Genomic DNA, 21,368 nt, shown 5'->3' on the forward strand with positions numbered 1-21,368 from the left:
TATAGGTTCTCTTTTTTATATAGAGGGAGGAAACAACAAATATTGGGGAATAGTTAATCGTCAGCAGTACCAGCAGAGTATTCTAGGAAGCCAGAGTGGCGAATGCTTGATTCTGTCTGGGGCAGAGCTGGAGGGCTTCCAAGGAGAGAAGACACTTTTGTTCTGTCTATAAGGATGAGTAGGAGTTTGGCAATGTTAAACAGATGGCCCACCAAGTGGCAGACAAGCAGTCCACCAGCCTCAACAATCATCACTTTGCTTTTATATAAATATGATATTTGAATGGGAAGAAGAAAGCTGAAAGGACTTCCCATCCACCATGCAGCTGGTTGTCCAACAGCTACTGATTTGTATAGTGTTGAAGTGGTTACTCGGATTTGTTAGAGAAAAGACACTCCCAGGGCACAGTGAAGCATCATGCTCATTCTTAACAGGCCTCGGAGAGATCTGTCGTGGAGCAGAGAATAGACACAAGGAGATGGGCTTGGCTGAAGTTATTAGACCCTCGTATTTGTTGGAGAGGCAGCATGATGATGCAGAAAGAGCTCAGAATGACAGCATCCTGACGTCATCTGAAGTCAGCCATGTGGCCTGGGGCAAGTTTTCACCAGTTTGAGTCTATTTCTCCCTTTGTCAAATAAAGATAATAATTACCTACCATGCAGGGATGTTGTAAGGACTAGGAGGATATATGCAAAGAAAATCTGCACACGGTGGACTCTCCAAAGTCCTTTCCCACCCACTCTCTTGTGTTGTGACCAGCAACCACCCTCTGAATGTATGAGGCAAGGTGACTATTGCTGGGCTGGGGGGTAAACTAAGACTCCTCTGGGACCCCCTTCCTACCATGGCACAGAGGAGATGGAACCATTCCACCCCGTGTCACCCTGCCGCTCAGATTCTGCACACTGAGGGCTTAGCTGTGATGGGACAGAGCAGCAGGGAAGCCTGCTTTTGAGCCAACGTGCGATTCAATCTGGGGATGCCCTGGAATGTCTGCGAGGGAAGTGGGCTTTGCAGATCTGGTATTAGCAGGTATGGGAATGAGCTGCAGGAATTTGGATCATTATTGTTAAATGACCCTTATGTACCCATGCTCTGGAACTTGGGAAAATTCTGGTTAAAATGAGCAAACATTCTGACAGGACATGGCTAGACAACAATTTATGGGACATCTCCTAAACCTAGATTGAATCTATAAGAATTAATACCAGTCATGATGCCCATTTTGCAAATAAGAACAGAGAGGTTCAGATTTGCTCAAAGCTATATAACTGATAGGTGGGAAAATTTAGCTCTTCTGGAACCAAGCCTAGTATGTCTCTCTGCCTTTGCCCGTGGCTCCATGGTGGTCACTCACTCGTATTCCCCATATTTTGTCACAAATACATGAAACTTGGGTAGAAATTGTTTTTTCTCTAACCCTGGCCTCTCCTCTGGTCTAGCCTTGCATGTTTAACTACCTACTTGACATCTCCATTTGCACTTCTCACAGGCATATTAAAGTTAACAAGTTCAAAACTGAACTTGATAGTTTTCCCCCACCCCTGACCCTTCACTTTCCATCTCACAAACCCCGCACACCTTCAGCTGCTTAAGCCACACACTGGGACGCATCCTTGACTCCTCCCATTTTCCCCCCTCCTCCCCACTCCCAAAGCCAATCCATTAGCAAGTGCTGAAATATCCATCTCCAAAACACCTTCCAGATCTCTCTGCTTCTTGCCTCCTGCTCTCACTGCCTCTTCCTTAGACAACTGCAAAAGCCTCCTAACTGGTCTTCTGTCCCCCTCTCAATTATATTCTCCATATTCAGAAGACATTGTGATCTTTTAAAAAATAGAAATCAGATCATGTCATCCCCTTATTTCAATGGATTCCCACAGCACTGAAATTATATCCATACTTCTTACTATGACCCGCCCAACTCTGCAAGATCCAGCCCCTGCTACTTCTCCAGCCTCGACTCCTGCCCCTCTTCCACACACACACACACACACTGGGCTACAGCGTCACGGGCCTTCTCTCTGTTCCCTGAATAGCTCAACTCCCTTTTATTTTTTTTTTTTGCCTCAGGGCCTTTGCACATGCTGTTCCCTTTTCCTGGAAGGTTCTTTCATTCACTCTTCTAATGGCTGACTCCTTCTCATCCTTTGGTTCTCAGCTCAAATGGCACTTTCTGGGGGTGTCATTTGTCACATGTTCTCCACGTTCATGAGACCCAGGCCCCAAAGTGAAAGACTTAAGCTGCTCTCCCAGCTTCTTTTGTGGCTGGGTGCAGACATTTTACCTAGGCTCTAGCCCTCAGAGGCAACGCACCTGCCTGAGACTTCAAGTTGGAAATGAGCAATGTGGGGAAGTGGGGAACCAACGAGACTCTAGCTTTTGGAGAGACTGTTGACAGGGGCAACTGGCTTTTCAAGGAAAGCAGAGTGGAATTTTGAGCATCAGTCCCCACTACCATCGGTCGGTGCACATTAGCGTACCTTTGCAGGGGTGTATGGTTTGGGCATCGTTCTTGGTGGCATGGCATTTGAAACCAAAGCACTGGCCCATCCTGGGGAGCCGTGCACCACTAATACCCTTTAATACATTCTTCCTGTTTAAAGTAGCTGGAGTAGATTCCGTTGTTTGCAAATAAGAACTCTGATGATGATTCCTCCTTACAAAGGTCTTATTTGACAATTCTCTCATTTTATTAAATGAACGAATGACCCGGTCTCTAATAGGTAGGAGCCCTTATTTATAGCTGAGCCTCATGGCAGAAGTCAGATATACCGTTAGATGCTTTTTCATTCCCACTGTGCAAATTCTCAACACGAAGTGGGAGAAGGGCAAACCACAGGTCAGAGACTTAAAGTGACTGCCATTCATTCCCCCGAACTGTGGACTCCCAGACAGATTGCTGCCATTGAAAAGCACGTTTTGAACACAGCCAACTATTTCCTTGAGCAGATGGGAAAGCATGTTTGCTAAAAAGAAGAGAGAGGATCTGCCCGCAAGAGGAATTTGATGACTCCCTCCATCCTGGTTTGCCCAGTAAAACTTCAGCTGCTTTTAAGGCTGGAAAGCTTTTGATTATTTCTATTTCTGGAGAAGAAAACTGACTCTCTTAGCTGGGTTTCTGAAATAACTGTCAGAAGATTTTACGTATTCCAGTACAAGAAAATACATGTGTTTGACACGGTTGTGACAGGCAGTGCAAAAACACTGAATAATATTTTGATCTCGGTCTGGGAGTGACAGCTGTCCCTCCACAGTGCCTGTTTTGTCTATACTTTTGGAAGCTGACGTTTATAGAGCACCATTATACACTAAGCACAGGGTGAAGAGTTTACATAGATGACCTCCTTTGTGAAGTCAAGAGATATTTGTTGAGTGTCTTCTTTGTACATGGTCTATTCTAGGAGCTTGAGATAGAACAGGGATAAAGGAAAAGAGGTCTTGCTCTCATGGAGTTTACATTCAAATAGGGGGAGACAGATACTAAACAACATATAAATCCTGCAGGAAGAATAGCAGAGCGTGATAAGCACTGTCCGAGGAATCATAATAGGCAACGTGATGACAGAGAGTGGCTGGGGGGCCAGGGACGCCACTAAGGCAATGACAGAAAACTGGAATCTGAAGGACAAGAAGGAGCCAGCCCTTCCCTCAGGAGCCCCGAGGAAAGCACGTTCCAGGCAAAGGCGACAGCTAGTGACGCAACTGGGCACAGGCCTGGAGCGCCCCAGAGGCAGAAGGAAGTGCAGTGAGGGAATGGAAGTGAGGAGGCTGGGGAGAGAGAGATGGTGGCTGGATTCTGCAGGGTGGTTCAGGTCAGGCTAAGGGGTCTGGAATTCACTTGAAGGCCACGGGAGAAGCTGCTGAGGTTTAAGCAGGGAGCAACCTCGTCTGGTATCTGTCTGTCAAAGGTCACTCTGGTCGCTGTGTGGCGACATGGCTGGGGCTAAGAGTGAAGGAAAGGAGCCTAGGAAGAGGCTACTGCCACGAGCCAGGAGAGGAGTGACGCGGGGGCTGGGAATCAGTGCTCTCCCCTCCCCTTGCTAAGTTGAGAGCCTCCCAGGGAGGCCAACAGGGCAGCTGGATAGACCTGCCTAAGTCCCAAGCGAGGCCAGGGTGTGGAGGGAGATTTGGGTGTTACTGGCATATGCGTGGTATTTAAAGCCACCAGACCAGATGAGACCAGCTGGGAAGAATATATAGATAGAAAGGGAAGGAGCCAGGCTAGAGCTGACTGATGAGACAGGGAGCCAGCCGGGAAGGAAGACCCTTGAAAAAGTCTGGCAACGTAGAAGCTAAGAGAAAAAGGCATTTCAAGAAGATGGGAGGGACTTCCCTGGTGGCGCAGTGGTTAGGAATCCGCCTGCCAATGCAGGGGACACGGGTTCGAGCCCTGGTCTGGGAAGATCCCACATGCCGCGGAGCAACTAAGCCCGTGCGCCACAACTACTGAACCCATGTGCCACAACTACTGAAGCCCGTGTGCCTAGAGCCCGTGCTCCACAAGAGAAGCCCCTGCACTGAGAAGCCCGCGCACTGCAACGAAGAGTAGCCGTCACTCGCCGCAACTAGAGAAAGCCCGCGCGCAGCAACAAAGACCCAACGCAGCCCCCCCCCCCAAAATGAAGATGGGAGCAGCCCACCACATGACACAGACCAGAAGAGTGTACAGATTAGGGGCCAGGCGAGGTTGGCCAGAGCAGGTGCAGAGGCACACGGAGGGCAGGAACCCACTGGAGTGGCTGAGGAAAAGAGATGCTGGTGCAGACGAGTCTTTCAAGAAATTCTGTGGGAAAGGCAGCAAGAAATGGGGGTGCAGAGACAAAGGGGATTTTCTTTGCAAAGGCAAGAGATGCTAGAGCAGGACTGTTCAACGGTGGGCGTGATCCAACAGAGCGGGGGAAAACGATGATGTAAGAAAGAGGGTGCCAAGTGCAGGAGTGGAAGCCGAGGGGGCGAGGTCCGAGCACAAGTGGGGGGCAGGGCCCTTCCTCCACAGGCTCCGGGTTGGCGGGCGGCGAAGGTACAGATGGGGGCAGGCTGTTTCGTGGTCGGCAGGCGAGGGCCTTACTGCTGACTGCTTCTAATTTCTCAATTAAGACATTCCCTGGGAGATGCTGGGGTGGAGGGTGCGGGGGAAAGGATGACTGCAGCCGGAGAATTCTGCAAAGGGAACAGAGTGAAATAAGGCTTTGGAGGAGTGGGAGCCTGGACGGGCTGGGGAAGCGTGGTAGCGCAGGCGGGCAGGGCTGAGTGCCCAGCTGAGACGTGTGGCTGTGGATCTACAGGGAGCCCAGCCGCACAGTCAGTGTGCTGCAACCTTCGTGGTGCCAGGAAGAAAGCACTGCTGTTACTGTGCTCATTTCACACCTGCAGAAACCAAGTCTTAGGAGAGTTAAGTAACTTGTCTAAGTCTGCACAGCTAGAATCTGAACCCGTGAGACCAGGCTCCTAGGCAGAGATCGTCAACCCCTGTGGGGACACGAAGACTTTCCAAGGAATAGTGGGACTGCCGGTTCTAAGAACACCCATTTCCAGATCCTCAAGTTTCCTTAGTTACTGTTTTCTGTGAGTGATCGTCCTGAGAATGTGCAGGTGTTGGCAGTATCCCTTAATCCCACTTTACAGAAGAAAGGCACACCTCCACCCATCCCAAACACTCTTTTGGTGAAGGTTCCAGGGTGGAAACACTCCCAGCTTTGCACCAAACAAAGGGGGAAGGCTGTTCTAACAGCAGATCAAGTCTCATAAGCTACTTGTTAAGAATGAAGCACGAGAAACTGGACGTCAGTCCAGAGCTCAAAGAGTAGCTGGGGAGAGCGCCGTGATCAGAGTCATGACCGAATAGCTACATAAGTGGTCTGAAGGAGAGGGATGTGAGCACAGACGACAAGGATCCAAATCCAGACCAGGGTCAAGACAGCCGACCCTGAGGACGAGGGCCTCAGCTGAGATGGAAGGATAAGTATGTGTCCCCTAAAACAGGGACGACAAACTTCTGCAAAGAGCCAGAGAGTAAATGTTTCCGGCTTTGCAAGCCACTGATTCTCTATAGCAACCACTCAACTCTGCCGCAGAGTCAAAGGCGATAATCAACCAGCAGCTGTGACTGTGTGCCAGTAAGGTGTTATTTATGACAACAGGCAGTGGAAGGCCTCATTCTTAGTTTGCCTGGACATTTATCAGAAAAAAATAGGCCTTGGTTGGTAGCGTTGGATGATTTCGAGCTACCAGTGGGAGGAGATGCTGACAATGGTGAGGGCAGCGGTGGAGGGATCTTTCCTGGGACAAAAGGAACGGCAGGTCCAGAGGCCAGGTATAGGTAGGGGGTGTGGTGTCTACAAGGAAAAAGGTCCCTGCAGCAGGAGCCCCAGAGTCCGGGAGGGTGGCAACAGGGCTGGCCAGACATGGCAGGGTCCCGCAGGGCCGTCTACCCCAAGGCAGGAGGAAGCTTTCCGAGGCTTGGAAGGCGTTTTTCCTTTGGGCTGAGAGGACGGTGTTTAGGGCTGGGGGGAGTAGGGCAGGGCCAGGTGGTGACAGGATGATGTAATCAGATTTGTGTTTTGAAAACACTGCGGGGTATGAGAGCCTGAGGGAGACAGGAGCCTACTGCACTAGTGAAGGGAGCTCAACCTGGGGTGTTGGGAGTGGAAGGGAGAGGAGTGGTGGTGCTGGGTGCTACGCAGCAGGGAAGAAGAACTGGGCAGAGAGGAACAAGGAGGTGTCGGGAGGAGGGCCAGGTTCAGGCTGGAGATGAGGGTCATTGGGGAGGAGAAGATACAGAAGCACCTGTGTTGTGGCCTACACTTGAAGATTGCTTCCTTTCCTCTCTCCCCCAAGTCCTTGCATTTCTGGCTACCCTTTAGTGCCCCACTCATCCATGTATATCTGGAGGAGTAGCAGGGCCCCTCCCCGAGATGATGGGGCAGGGAGTGCAGAGATGCGGAACCAACCGGAAGTCACTGAAGCTTAGGGGGCTCCAAGGGGTCTGGGCTGTGCCTCACACTCACCTGAGGGCAGCAGACCTTCCTGCTCTGGGGGGACTTCCGGCCGGAGTATCTCCTAGAAGTGAGGAAAGAAAAATCTCTTTCTAGGGAAGAGAAAAAAAGTAGTTCTTCAGTTCCTTCTTGTCTTGGGGGTGACACTGCAGAGCAGGAGCTTTGAGACAGCCCCCCTCCCTGGAGGCGACAGCAACAGCAAGAGGACTGCCCTCAGACAAAGCAGAGCCTCTCGGTTATTCCACCTGCTGAGTGACCTCGGGCAAATTACCTAACATCTCTGATTCTGTTAAAGGGTGTGAATACTAACTACCTTGAAGGGCTGATGAGCCAATTAAAGAAAATGATGTATGCAGAGAGTACACAGGGCAAGCACTCAACCCATAAGAAAAAACAAAAAAAGCACTGGCTTCAAAAGAAAAACAAAAACTCAGAACTTTGCACAACTGAAATGAATAAATGTTGGACTAAACACTTAAAAGAGTAACAATTTATCAACCTCTTAAGATGTTAAATTTAATATTCATTGAAATGTCATTAAATTTGAAGACAATTTCCAGGTTAGATTTTTTTTTTTCACTTTGAAATTCCTGTGTGTCCATGACGACTGCTGGGAAAGCAAACCTTTTGAGTCGGTAGCTGCAAATGCTTAGAAAAATAAGTGGTGGCTATTATAATTTCCAGCTGATAACTGCAGCCATACTCTTCCCTAAGGGCTGCCAGGTATGCTCTTCCCTTGTGCCCTGGACCAGGACTTCTCAAACTGGAATGTGCTTACAGATCCCTGGGAGACCCCTGCAAACTGCAGGCTCTGCTTTAGTCGATCTAGAGAGACGTCGATGCTGCTGGTCCTTGGACCACACTTAGAGCAGCGAGTCTTTGCCACACCACGGGAGCCACGTGGGGCAGAGAGGTGAAGGCCCAGCAGCCTGCCTCCTGAGCCAGGAAACCAACCCCAGGGAGGAGGCCTCACGGGAGAAGGGCCTGCTGAACTACCCTGCCCTCCTCCCCTACCCATTCTATTTCCGCTCTTTTCATCTGGCATCTAAGAGCGAACAAGGGTGGCTCTCCTACCCCCAACCCTGTTAATTCCTCCAGCACACCTTTCTCTACTCTGTTTTCTCTTCTGTATCACTTTCCCTGAAATCTGGGCCCCGCCTTTTACCACCTGATGTTAATAGCTGTTTCAAAGTTCCCTAACAGGGTTTTTTTTGGAGGGGGATGATGGGAATGTATTGGAATTAGTGGTGATGTGAATACACTAAAAATCACTGAATTACACATTTCAAAAGGGTTAATTTTATGTTATGTAAATTAGGTTTCAATAAAGCCGATATATAAAGATCACCAACAACCTAACTGTATGATTCCATGGCTTCCTCCTAGGCCTGGTTCTGTGGTACTCTCTGTAGCAGGTGGCACCACTGACCACCCCTCAGTATAGCCCACCTTGGCTGCCACAGCCCTATTCTTTCTGGGCTCCTCCTGCCTCTGATTTCTCTTTCTGCTGCCTCCTGCGTGTAGGAGGTCCCCAAGGCTCTGACCTCAGCCTCCTTGTCTTCTCCCTTCTTTGATATTCCCATTTAGAGGTAATTTCTACAAACACATCTATTTGAATAAATCCTCAGTCGGGAGTCCCAGCCCTGATCTCTCCCCTAGCCGTATCACCAACAATGTCTTAGACGTCTCCACCTGATGTTCCACCCTTCCCTCAAACTCATCATCTAAAAGTGAACGTATAGCCTTTCTCCACAGACCTGATCCTCCTCTTGATTTCTTACTTCTAAATGGAACATCTACAAATGCTGGCTGCTAGATGCTTAGAGCTGCTTAGAATCTGGAACCCGCCCCAGCTCCAGTCTCCTCCTGGCCTGTCCTACTGTGCTTGAAAGCTCTTGAATTTCCATGAGTTTCCATCCTTCTTATGGCTTCACGTCCATCTTCACAACTGTGCAGAAAAGCGTTAACACAGCAGTCCTGACTACTGTCCTTGAAAAGTCCTGATTGCAAGGTTGGCCCTTGATTGGCATCTGGGGATGTAGCTTTCGGGAGGGCTCCCACCACTGATAAGAGCGGTTCACTGTGCCCAAACTGTCTGTGCAAACAATGTGGTTTACGCTGAATACCCACTTTCCTTCTGGGAGTTTGGAATCTGGGTATGTGATCACACAGGGGAGCGCCTATGTGATCAGCCCCCAGTAAAACCCTGGGCATTGGGGTCCCTAACGAGCTCCTCTGACAGGCAACATGTCACACGAGTTGTCACAACTCGCTGGGGGAATTAAAGCGGGTCCTGTGTGACTCTGCGGGAAAGGACTCTTGCAAGCTTGTGCTGGTTTTACTGGACTTTGCTCCACGTGTCTTTTCCCTTTGCAGATTGTGCTTTGTGCCCTTTCGCTGCCATAGATCACAGCGGTGAGTACAACTACACACTGAGTCCTGCGTGTGTCCTAGGGAATTACCGAAAGTTAACATGGCCTTGGGGACAATTCCCCCACCCTAGTTTAACCTAGCCACAATCCTAACTGCAGTTTTCCAGGCTTCAGAGAGAGGGTCTTTAGGGGACACGTCACCCAACTTCCCACCCAACACGGAACCTTTTAGGCAGCATGCGGCAGCTCTGCCAGGGCCCCCCAGGGATAGGAAGCTCACCACGGTGAGACAGCACTGCCTCTTGGGAGGTCCCTCCTTCCTGCCTAGCACCCTTGCTTTCCCCGAGGGCATTAGACTGAGGGAGGGGAATGGTTTACCTAGTCAGAGAAGCCAGACTGACCGAAGCAGGAGACTGATTAGCCTATCTGGACAAAATCCTGGCTCCCCAACTGTGCTGAAAAACCCTGGGCACACAAACCTCTCTGCACCTCAGTTCTCGCTGTAAGATGGAGGTGACAGGATTTCTCATAAAGCTGCGGTGGGGAATGACACAAGTCAAACAGTGGCTGGTGCAGAGCATGACGTGTGCATTAGCATTATTTTTATTCAGATTACTGCTAGGTGCTCAGATACGTGCTCTTTGACAGTATGAACTGTTTTCACCATATTTAAGAAAAAAAAAAAACTCTCCTCACTCCTATCCCCTCCACAGGGTCCTAGATGTTGCTACGGGGGTTTGATTAGCCAGATGTTGTCTGCCCCCTGGGTTCTACTGACCATTAAAGACGAGGCTTTGCTGCATCCCTGGGGTGCCCCATAAAAAGGGGCAGACAGGGGGCTTCCCTGGTGGCGCAGTGGTTGGGAATCTGCCTGGCGGTGCAGGGGACGCGGGTTCGAGCCCTGGTCTGGGAAGATCCCACATGCCGCGGAGCGACTGGGCCCGTGAGCCACAATTGCTGAGCCTGCGCGTCTGGAGCCTGTGCTCCGCAACAAGAGAGGCCGCGACAGTGAGAGGCCCGCGCAACGCGATGAAGAGTGGTCCCCGCTTGCCACAACTAGAGAAAGCCCTCGCACAGAAACGAAGACCCAACACAGCAATCAATCAATCAATCAATCAATCAATCAATAAGAACGTGAATTTCTAAAAAAATTAAAAAGGGGCAGACAGCCCCCAGCTGGAGGATGTAAATTTATCCTAACCCAAGGAGGCGTCGCCCTGGCTTCACAGTCCTGAGCTGAATCCTGGTTTAGCCACCCACAGGCTGGTTGCCCATCAGAGTCCTTTCACTGTTGCCACGGGGACTGCCTCACTGTTGCCACGAGGACTGCCTCTCTGTCCCCTCAGTGCCTGTGGGTCTTCTCACTTGCCGTCCCCTCTGCCTGGAACACAGTGGTCCTCCGCTTCTCCTGCCACTTACTGACTTTCTCAGGGCTGGACGGGGTCCCCCGCCTCCTGCTGCCTCAGCACCCTGTATACCCGTCACCAGTGCCCAGTCCACTGTAGGATAACTGCCTGACCTCGATTTCCCACTAGACCACACAGCGGAGGCTGTGCTTGCCTCCACGCCATGTTCCCAGTGTTTATTTCGCACAGCGCCTGGCACGTGGCGCTCTTTACGTGTCTGTTAATTGCGAAAAGAAAGTTGGCTTCGGGCAAGTTGCTTCTCTGAACTCTGGTTTCCTCACCTGTGAAGTGGATTTAATGTGTACTTCAGCTGGCCGTTGTGAGGATTAAATCAAAAGGATACCTGGGGCTTCCCTGGTGGCGCAGTGGTTGAGAATCCGCCTGCCAATGCAGGGGACATGGGTTCAAGCCCTGGTCCGGGAAGATCCCACATGCCGCAGAGCAACTAAGCCCGTGCGCCACAACTACTGAGCCTGCGTTCTTGAGCCTGTGACCCACAACTACTGAGCCCATGTGCCACAACTACTGAAGCCCCCGTGTCTAGAGCCCGTGCTCCGCAACAAGAGAAGCCACCGCAATGAGAAGCCTGTGCACCGCAACGAAGAGTAGTCCCTGCTCACCGCAACTAGAGAAAGCCCGCACGCAGCAACAAAGACCCAATGCAGCCAAAAATAAAAAAATAAAATAAATAAATTTATATATATATATATAAAAGGATACCTGGTGCCTGGCACGTGGTAGACACCTAATAACTGACATCTATTATTTTAAAATTCCCACACATCCCAGCACTTCTGGTGTGCTGACTCTACAGTTGCTAAGCATTAACATTTCAGTCATTTTGGAGGGTAGTATGGGGTACGTGAGAGAGAACCAAGCCTGAGGGTTTCAGTATTAAGGCCCCTCCCAGCCCGGACTAGATGGTAGCTGGGTGTGGCAGGGGACAGAGGGGACGGAAGTCCCTAGCTGGCACCTTACCCTTCAGCAGTCTTTTTCTCTGCAACATTAATTCTTCTCTCCGGAATCTCTCTGGATCCAGTTTCGAGTAGTCCCAGCTATTATAGCTGTGTGGGCAAGGATATATACCTAAGAGGGAGTCAAGAGTGATCGTGAAAACTTCTGCAAAAGAGAAAGGGAGGCAGAAAATGGAAGACAGAGGCCTCTGAGATGCCCCTGCTGGTCCCGGGGAGGCTGGGCTTCCAGCATTATCCCTCCTCCCTCCCCCCAGTACTGGCCTTGTAGCCTTGAGTGAGCCACTTCCTCTCTACGAGACTTTGGTTTCTTCACCTGGAAAATGGAGATGCGATGCCCACCCTGCCCTCCTGACAGCGTGAGTGTGAGGATCAGATCACACCACACACGTGTGAACCTGTGACATGCTACACAGATGTGAAGGCATAGTAATTATTTGTTTTCCTGTCTATCTCCTCTGCCTTGAAGGCAGGGGCTGGGTCTGATTCATCTTTGCACCTCCAGGGCTTAGTATTGGACCTGGCACACAATAAATAGGCACTTAGTAAATGTTTGTTCAACATACTATTACACTTCGCTGGGCTTCCCTGGTGGTGCAGTGGTTAAGAATCTGCCTGCCAACGCAGGGGACATGGGTTCGAGCCCTGGTCCGGGAAGATCCCACGTGCTGCGGAGCAACTAAGCCCATGCGCCACAACTACTGAGCCTGTGCTCTAGAGCCCGCAAGCCACAACTACTGAGCCCACGTGCCACAACTACTGAAGCCTGTGCACCTAGAGCCCGTGCTCCGCAACAAGAGAAGCCACCTCAATGAGAAGCTTGCGCACAGCACCAAAGACCCAACACAGCCAAAAATAAATAAATAAATAAATTTATAAAAACAAACAAAAAACCATACTATTACACTTTGCTGAGTACCAGAAATGGCTTTGCCCAAAATATTCGATGGCGATGCTTATGGGGCTAATACTTTTCTTTTAAGGGAACCATTTGTTTCAGAGTCCTGACTTCTTGGAGCCTGAATCCTCAGATATTAGAGAAATTCCACTATCTCTCGCAGTTATTTGATTTAGGAAGGAAAAGACCAAAGATTACTTGAAAAATTTGAGCCCTTATGCAAAGCTGCTGTCTTCATTGGACAAAGAAAGCAGACAGGAGGTTTATTACTGGGGGTGGATTAGGGGAAGGAGGCACAGTCTTAGACAAAAAGGGGAATAGGAAGAAGGAACAGAAAGAAAAGAGTCAGAGAATGGGAGGCAAGATGGCATAGTGGTCAAAGACCTAGCTTTGCAGTGGGACAGCCTGGGTCTGAATACCTGCTCCCCCATTTGTTTCCTTTAGGACTTCTTTGATGCTGCATATGTTAAAAGGACTGAATAGGTGTGCAGAAAATAGTCAACATAGCAGTCTCAAGCCTACTGTCCTTAAAAAAGCCTGTTTGCAAGACTGGCCCTTGGTTGGCATCTGATATAAAACTTTCCCTAACTACCTAGGAGAAATAGATACATTCCTAGAAACATACAACCTACTAAGACTGAATTATCAAGAAATAGGGAATATAGTTCAAGATGGCAGAGGAGTAAGACGTGGAGATCACCTTCCTCCCCACAAATACATCAGAAATACATCTACATGTGGAACAACTATAGAACACCTTCTGAACGCTGGCAGAAGACTTCCCAAAAGTCAAGAAACTCCCCACGTACCGGGGTAGGGCAAAAGAAAAAAGAAAAAAACAGAGACAAAAGAATAGGGATGGGACCTGCGCCAGTGGGAGGGAGCTGTGAAGGAGGAAAGGTTCCCACACACTAGGAAGTCCCTTCACGGGTGGAGACTGTGGGTGGTGGAGGGGGGAAGCTTCGGAGCCACGGAGGAGAGCGCAGCCACAGGGGTGCGGAGGGCAAAGCGGAGAGATTCCCGCACAGAGGATCGGTGCCGACCAGCACTCACCAGCCGGAGAGGCTTGTCTGCTCACCTGCCGGGGCGGGCGGGGGCTGGGAGCTGAGGCTCGGGCTTCGGTTGGATCGCAGGGAGAGGACTGGGGTTGGCGGCGTGAACACAGCCTGAGGGGGCTAGTGCACCACAGCTAGCCGGGAGGGAGTCCGGGAAAAAGTCTGGACCTGCCTAAGAGGCAAGAGACCATTGTTTCACAGTGCCCGAGGAGAAGGGATTCAGAGCACCGCCTAAACGAGCTCCAGAGACGGGCGCGAGCCGCGGCTATCAGCGCGGACCCCAGAGATGGGCATGAGACGCTAAGGCTGCTGCTGCCGCCACCAAGAAGCCTGTGTGCGAGCACAGGTCACTATCCACACCGCCCCTCCCGGGAGCCTGTGCAGCTCGCCACTGCCAGGTCCCGTGATCCAGGGACAACTTCCCCAGGATAACACATGTCGGCCTCTGCCGCCGCAGGCTCGCCCCGCATTCCGTACTCCTCCCTCCCCCCGGCCTGAGAGAGACAGAGCCCCCTAATCAGCTGCTCCTTTAACCCCGTCCTATCTGAGTGGGGAACAGATGCCCTCAGGCGACCTACATGCAGAAGCTGGGCCAAATCCAAAGCTGAACTCCAGGAGCCGTGCGAACAAAGAAGAGAAAGGGAAATTTCTCCCAGCAGCCCCAGGAGCAGCGGATTAAATCTCCACAGTCAACTTGATGTACCTGCATCTGTGGAATACCTGCATAGACAACGAATCATCCCAAAACTGAGGTGGTGGACTTCGGGAGCAACTGTAGACTTGGGGTTTGCTTTCTATGTCTAATTTGTTCCTGGTTTTATGTTTATCTTAGTTTAGTATTTAGAGTTTATTATTATTGGTAGATTTGTTTATTGATTTGGTTGCTCTCTTCCTTTTTTTTATATATATATATATTTTTTTTTTTCCTTTTCCTCTTTTTGTGAGTGTGTATGTGTATGCTTCTTTGTGTGATTTTCTCTATATAGCTTTGCTTTTACCATTTGTCCTAGGGTTCTGTCTGTCGGTTTTTGTTTTTTTTTTTAGTATAGTTTTTAGCTCTTGTTATCATTGGTGGATTTGTTTTTTGGTTTGGTTGCTCTCTTCTTTCTTTTTTTAAAAATTTTATTACTTTTAAATTTTTTTATTTTTAATAATAGTTTTTTAGTTTTTATTTTAATAACTTTATTTTTCTTTCTCTCCCTCTCCCTCTCTCTCTCTCTCTCTCTCTCTTTCGTTTTTCTCCCTTTTCTTCTGAGTCATGTGGCTGACACGGTCTTGGTGCTCCGGCCAGGGTCAAGCCTGAGCCTCTGAGGTGGGAGAGCCGAGTTCAGGACACCGGTCCACCAGAGACCTCCCAGCCCCATGTAATATCAAACGGCGAAAGTTCTCCCTGTCTCAATGTTAAGACCCAGCTCCACTCAATGACCAGCAAGCTACAGTGCTGGACACCCTATGCCAAACAACTACCAAGACAGGAACACAACCCCACCCATTAGCAGAGAGGCTGCCTAAAGTCATAATAAGTTCACAGACACCCCAAAACACACCACCGGACGCAGTCCTGCCCACCAGAAAGACAAGATCCAGCCTCATCCACCAGCACACAGGCACCAGTCCCCTCCACCAGGAAGCCTACACAACCCACGGAACCAACCTTACCCACTGGGGGCAGACATCAAAAACAACGGAACTACGAACCTGCAGCCTGAGAAAAGGAGACCCCAAACACAGTAAGTTAAGCAAAATGAGAAGACAGAGAAATACGCAGCAGATGAAGGAGCAAGGTAAAAACCCACCCGACCAAACAAATGAAAAGGAAATAGGCAGTCTACCTGAAAAAGAATTTAGAGTAATGATAGTAAAGATGATCCAAAATCTTGGAAATAGAATGGAGAAAATACAAGAAACGTTTAACAAGGACCTAGAAGAACTAAAGAGTAAATAAACAATGATGAACAACACAATAAATGAAATTAAAAATTCTCTAGAAGGAATCAATAGCAGAATAACTGAGGTAGAAGAACGGATAAGTCACCTGGAAGGTAAAATAGTGGAAATAACTACTGCAGAGCAGAATAAAGAAAAAAGAATGAAAAGAATTGAGGACAGTCTCAGAGACCTCTGGGACAACAATAAATGCACCAACATTCAAATTATAGGGGTCCCAGAAGAAGAAGAGAAAAAAAAAGGGACTGAGAAAATATTTGAAGAGATTATAGTTGAAAACTTCCCTAATATGGGAAAGGAAACAGTCAGTCAAGTCCAGGAAGCACAGAAAGTCCCATACAGGATAAATCCAAGGAGAAACACGCCAAGACACATATTAATCAAACTATCAAAAATTAAATACAAAGAAAAAGTATTAAAAGCAGTAATGGAAAAGCAACAAATAACATACAAGGGAATCCCCATAAGGTTAACAGGTGATCTTTCAGCAGAAACTCTTCAAGCCAGAAGGGAGTGGCAGGACACATTTAAAGTGATGAAAGGGAAAAACCTACAACCAAGATTACTCTACCCAGCAAGGATCTCATTCAGATTTCATGGAGAAATTAAAACGTTTACAGACAAGCAAAAGCTAAGAGAATTCAGCACCACCAAGCCAGCTTTACAACAAATGCTAAAGGAACTTCTCTAGACATGAAACACAAGAGAAGGAAAAGACCTACAATAACAAACCCAGAACAATTAAGAAAATGGTAATAGGAACACACATATTGATAACTACCTTAAATGTAAATGGATTAAATGCTCCAACCAAAAGACAGAGACTGGCTGAATGGATACAAAAACAAGAGCTGTACATATGCTGTCTACAAGAGACCCACTTCAGACCTAGGGACAGATACAGACTGAAAGTGAGGGGATGGAAAAAGATATTCCATGCAAATGGAAATCAAAAGAAAGCTGGAGTAGCAATTCTCATATCAGACAAAATAGACTTTAAAATAAAGACTATTACAAGAGACAAAGAAGGACACTACATAATGATCAAGGGATCAATCCAAGAAGAAGATATAAAAATTGTAAATATTTATGCACCCAGGGACTTCCCTGGTAGCACAGTGGTTAAGAATCCACCTGCCAATGCAGGGGACACAAGTTCGAGCCCTGGCCTGGGAAGATCCCACGTGCTGCAGAGCAACTAAGCCTGTGTGCCACAGCTACTGAGCCTGCACTCTAGGGCCCACGAGCCAAAACTACTGAAACCCGCACACCTAGAGCCCATGCTCCACAACAAGAGAGGCCACCACAATGAGAAGCTCGCGCACCACAACAAAGAGTAGCCCCTTCTTGCTGCAACTAGAGAAAGCCTGCGCACAGCAACGAAGACCCAATGCAGCCAAAAATAAAATAATAAATAAATAAAAGTAAATTTAAAAAAATATTTATGCACCCAACATAGGAGCACCTCAATACATAAGGCAAATGCTAACAGCCATAAAAGGGGAAATCGACAGTAACACAATCATAGTAGGGGACTTTAACACCCCACTTTCACCAATGGACAGATCATCCAAAATGAAAATAAATAAGGAAACACAAGCTTTAAATGATACATTAAACAAGATGGACTTAATTGATATTTATAGGACATTCCATCCAAAAACAACAGAATACACTTTCTTCTCAAGTGCTCATGGAACATTCTCCAGGATAGATCATATCTTGGGTCACAAATCAAGCCTCAGTAAATTTAAGAAAATTGAAATCATATCAAGTATCTTTTCTGACCACAACGCTATGAGACAAGATATCCATTACAGGAAAAAATCTGTAAAAAATACAAACACATGCAGGCCAAACAATACACTACTAACTAACCAAGAGATCACTGAAGAAATCAAAGAGGAAATCAAAAAATACCTAGAAACAAATGACAATGAAAACACGATGACCCAAAACCTATGGGATGCAGCAAAAGCAGTTCTAAGAGGGAAGTTTATAGCAATACGATCCTACCTCAAGAAACAAGAAACATCTCAAATAAACAACCTAACCTTACACCTAAAGCAATTAGAGAAAGAAGAACAAAAAAACCCCAGAGTTAGCAGAAGGAAAGAAATCATAAAGATCAGATCAGAAATAAATGAAAAAGAAATGAAGGAAACGATAGCAAAGATCAATAAAACTAAAAGCTGGTTCTTTGAGAAGATAAACAAAATTGATAAACCATTAGCCAGACTCATCAAGAAAAAAAGGGAGAAGACTCAAATCAATAGAATTAGAAATGAAAAAGGAGAAGTAACAACTGACACTGCAGAAATACAAAGGATCATGAGAGATTACTACAAGCAACTCTATGCCAATAAAATGGACAACCTGGAAGAAATGGACAAATTCTTAGAAAAGCACAACCTCCGAGACTAAACCAGGAAGAAATAGAAAATATAAACAGGCCAATCACAGCACTGAAATTGAAACTGTGATTAAAAATCTTCCAACAAACAAAAGCCCAGGACCAGATGGATTCACAGGCGAATTCTATCAAACATTTAGAGAGGAGCTAACACCCATCCTTCTCAAACTCTTCCAAAATATAGCAGAGGGAGGAACACTCCCAAACTCATTCTATGAGGCCACCATCACCCTGATACCAAAACCAGACAAAGATGTCACAAGAAAAGAAAACTACAGGCCAATATCACTGATGAACATAGATGCAAAAATCCTCAACAAAATACTAGCAAGCAGAATCCAACAGCACATTAAAAGGATCATACACTATGATCAATTGGGGTTTATCCCAGGAATGCAAGGATTCTTCAATATACACAAATCAATCAATGTGATAAACCATATTCACAAACTGAAGGAGAAAAATCATATGATCATCTCAATAGATGCAGAAGAAGCTTTTGACAAAATTCAACACCCATTTATGATAAAAAAAAAAACCTCCAGAAAGTAGGCATAGAGGGAACTTAACATAATAAAGGCCATATATGACAAACCCACAGCCAACATCGTTCTCAATGCTGAAAAACTGAAACCATTTCCACTAAGATCAGGAACAAGACAAGGTTGCCCATTCTCACCACTATTATTCAACATAGTTTTGGAAGTTTTAGCCACAGCAATCAGAGAAGAAAAAGAAATAGAAGGAATCCAAATCAGAAAAGAAGAAGTAAAACTGTCACTGTTTGCACATGACATGACACTATACGTAGAGAATCCTAAAGATGCTACCAGAAAACTACTACAGCTAATCAATGAATTTGATAAAGTAGCAAGATACAAAATTAATGCAAGAAATCTCTTGCATTCCTATACACTAATGATGAAAAATCTGAAAGAGAAATTAAGGAAACACTCCCATTTACCATTGCAACAACAACAACAAAATACCTAGGAATAAACCTACCTAAGGAGACAAAAGACCTGTATGCAGAAAACTATAAGACACTGATGAAAGAAATTAAAGATGATACAAATAGATGGAGAGATATACCACGTTCTTGGATTGGAAGAATCAACATTGTGAAAATGACTATACTACCCAAAGCAATCTACAGATTCAATGCAGTCCCTATCAAACTACCAATGGCATTTTTCACAGAACTAGAACAAAAAATTTCACAATTTGTGTGGAAACACAAAAGACCCTGAATAGCCAAAGCAATCTTGAGAAAGAAAAAGAGCTGGAGGAATCAGGCTCCCTGACTTCAGACTATACTACAAAGCTACAGTAATCAAGACAGTATGGTACTGGCACAAAAACAGAAATATAGATCAATGAAACAGGATAGAAAGCCCAGAGATAAACCCACGCACATATGGTCACCTTATCTTTGACAAAGGGGGCAAGAATATACAATGGAGAAAAGACAGCCTCTTCAATAAGTGGTGCTGGGAAAACTAGACAGCTACATGTAAAAGAATGAAATTAGAACACTCCCTAACACCATACACAAAAATAAACTCAAAATGCATTAAAGACCTAAATGTAAGGCCAGACACTATCAAACTCTTAGAGGAAAACATAGGCAGAACACTCTATGACATAAATCACAGCAAGATCCTTTTTGACCCACCTCCTAGAGAAAGGGAAATAAAAGCAAAAATAAACAAATGGGACCTAATGAAACTTAAAAGCTTTTGCACAGCAAAGGAAACCATAAACAAGATGAAAAGACAACCCTCAGAATGGGAGAAAATATTTGCTAACGAATCAACAGACAAAGGATTAATCTCCAAAATATAGAAGCAGCTCATGCAGCTCAATATCAAAAAAACAAACAACCCAATCCAAAAATGGGCCGAAGACCTAAATAGACATTTCTCCAAAGAAGATATACAGATTGCCAACAAACACATGAAAGGATGCTCAACATCACTAATCATTAGAGAAATGCAAATCAAAACTACAATGAGGTATCACCTCACACCAGTCAGAATGGCCATCATCAAAAAATCTACAAACAATAAATGCTGGAGATGGTGTGGAGAAAAGGGAACCCTCTTGCACTGTTGGTAGGAATGTAAACTGAAACAGCCACTATGGAAAACAGTATGGAGGTTCCTTAAAAAACTAAAAATAAAACTACCATACGACCCAGCAATCCCAGTACTGGGCATATATCCTGAGAAAACCATAATTCAAAAAGAGTCATGTATCACAATGTTCACTGCAGCTCTATTTAGAATAGCCAGGACATGGAAGCAACCTAAGTGTCCATCAACAGATGAATGAATAAAGAAGATGTGGCACATATATACAATGGAATATTACTCAGCCATAAAAGGAAACGAAATGGAGTTATTTATAGTGAGGTGGATGGACCTAGAGACTGTTATACTGAGTGAAGTAAGCCAGAAAGAGAAAAACAAATACCGTATGCTAACACATATATATGGAAAAAAGAAAAAAGAAAAAAAAATGGCTCTGAAGAACCTAGGGGCAGGACAGGAATAAAGACGCAGATGTAGAGAATGGACTTGAGGATGTGGGGAGGGGGAAGGGAATGGCATGGACTTATATATACTACCAAATGTAAAATAGATAGCTAGTGGGAAGCAGCCGCATAGCACAGGGAGATCAGCTTGGTGCTCTGTGACCAATTAGAGGGGTGGGATAGGGATGGTGGGAGGGAGATGCAAGAGGGAGGAGATATGGGGATATATGTATATGTATAGCAGATTCACTTTGTTATAAAGCAGAAACTAACACACCATTGTAAAGCAATTATATTCCAATAAAGATGTTAAAAACAAACAAACAAAAAACTCCCAACAAAGAAAAACCCGAGTCCAGATGGCTTCACAGATGAATTCTACAAAACTTTTAACTCCAATACTTCTCAAACTCTTCCACAAAACTGAAGAGGAGGGAATACTCCCAAACTCTTTTAAGGAGGCCAGCATTATCCTAATGCCAAAGCCAGATAAGAATACTAGAAGAAAAGAAAATTACAGGCCAGTATCCCTGATGGACCTAGGTATAAAAATTCTCAATAAAATAGTAGCAAACAGAATTCAACAGCACATTAAAAGGATCATATGCCATGATCAAGTGGGATTTATCCCTAGGATACAAGGATGCTTTGACATACAAAAATCAATAAATGTGATACACCACATTGATGAAATGAAAGATAAAAATCATATGATCATCTCAATAAATGCAGAAAAATATTTGACAAAATTCAACATCTTTTCATGATA

At 46.3% G+C, this 21,368-nt stretch overlaps 1 protein-coding gene across 1 annotated transcript in view; it reads right to left on the reverse strand.

Annotated features, from left to right (window-relative positions):
- Window positions 1-21,368, reverse strand: part of FAM227A (family with sequence similarity 227 member A) — a 97,865-nt gene that overhangs the window by 40,527 nt on the left and 35,970 nt on the right. The window contains 1 exon segment of the mRNA XM_036867477.1: window positions 11,753-11,865. Coding sequence (XP_036723372.1) covers window positions 11,753-11,865 — 113 coding nt within the window.

Source organism: Balaenoptera musculus, chromosome 10 (assembly GCF_009873245.2).
Source record: "Balaenoptera musculus isolate JJ_BM4_2016_0621 chromosome 10, mBalMus1.pri.v3, whole genome shotgun sequence".
NCBI lineage: Eukaryota > Metazoa > Chordata > Mammalia > Artiodactyla > Balaenopteridae > Balaenoptera > Balaenoptera musculus.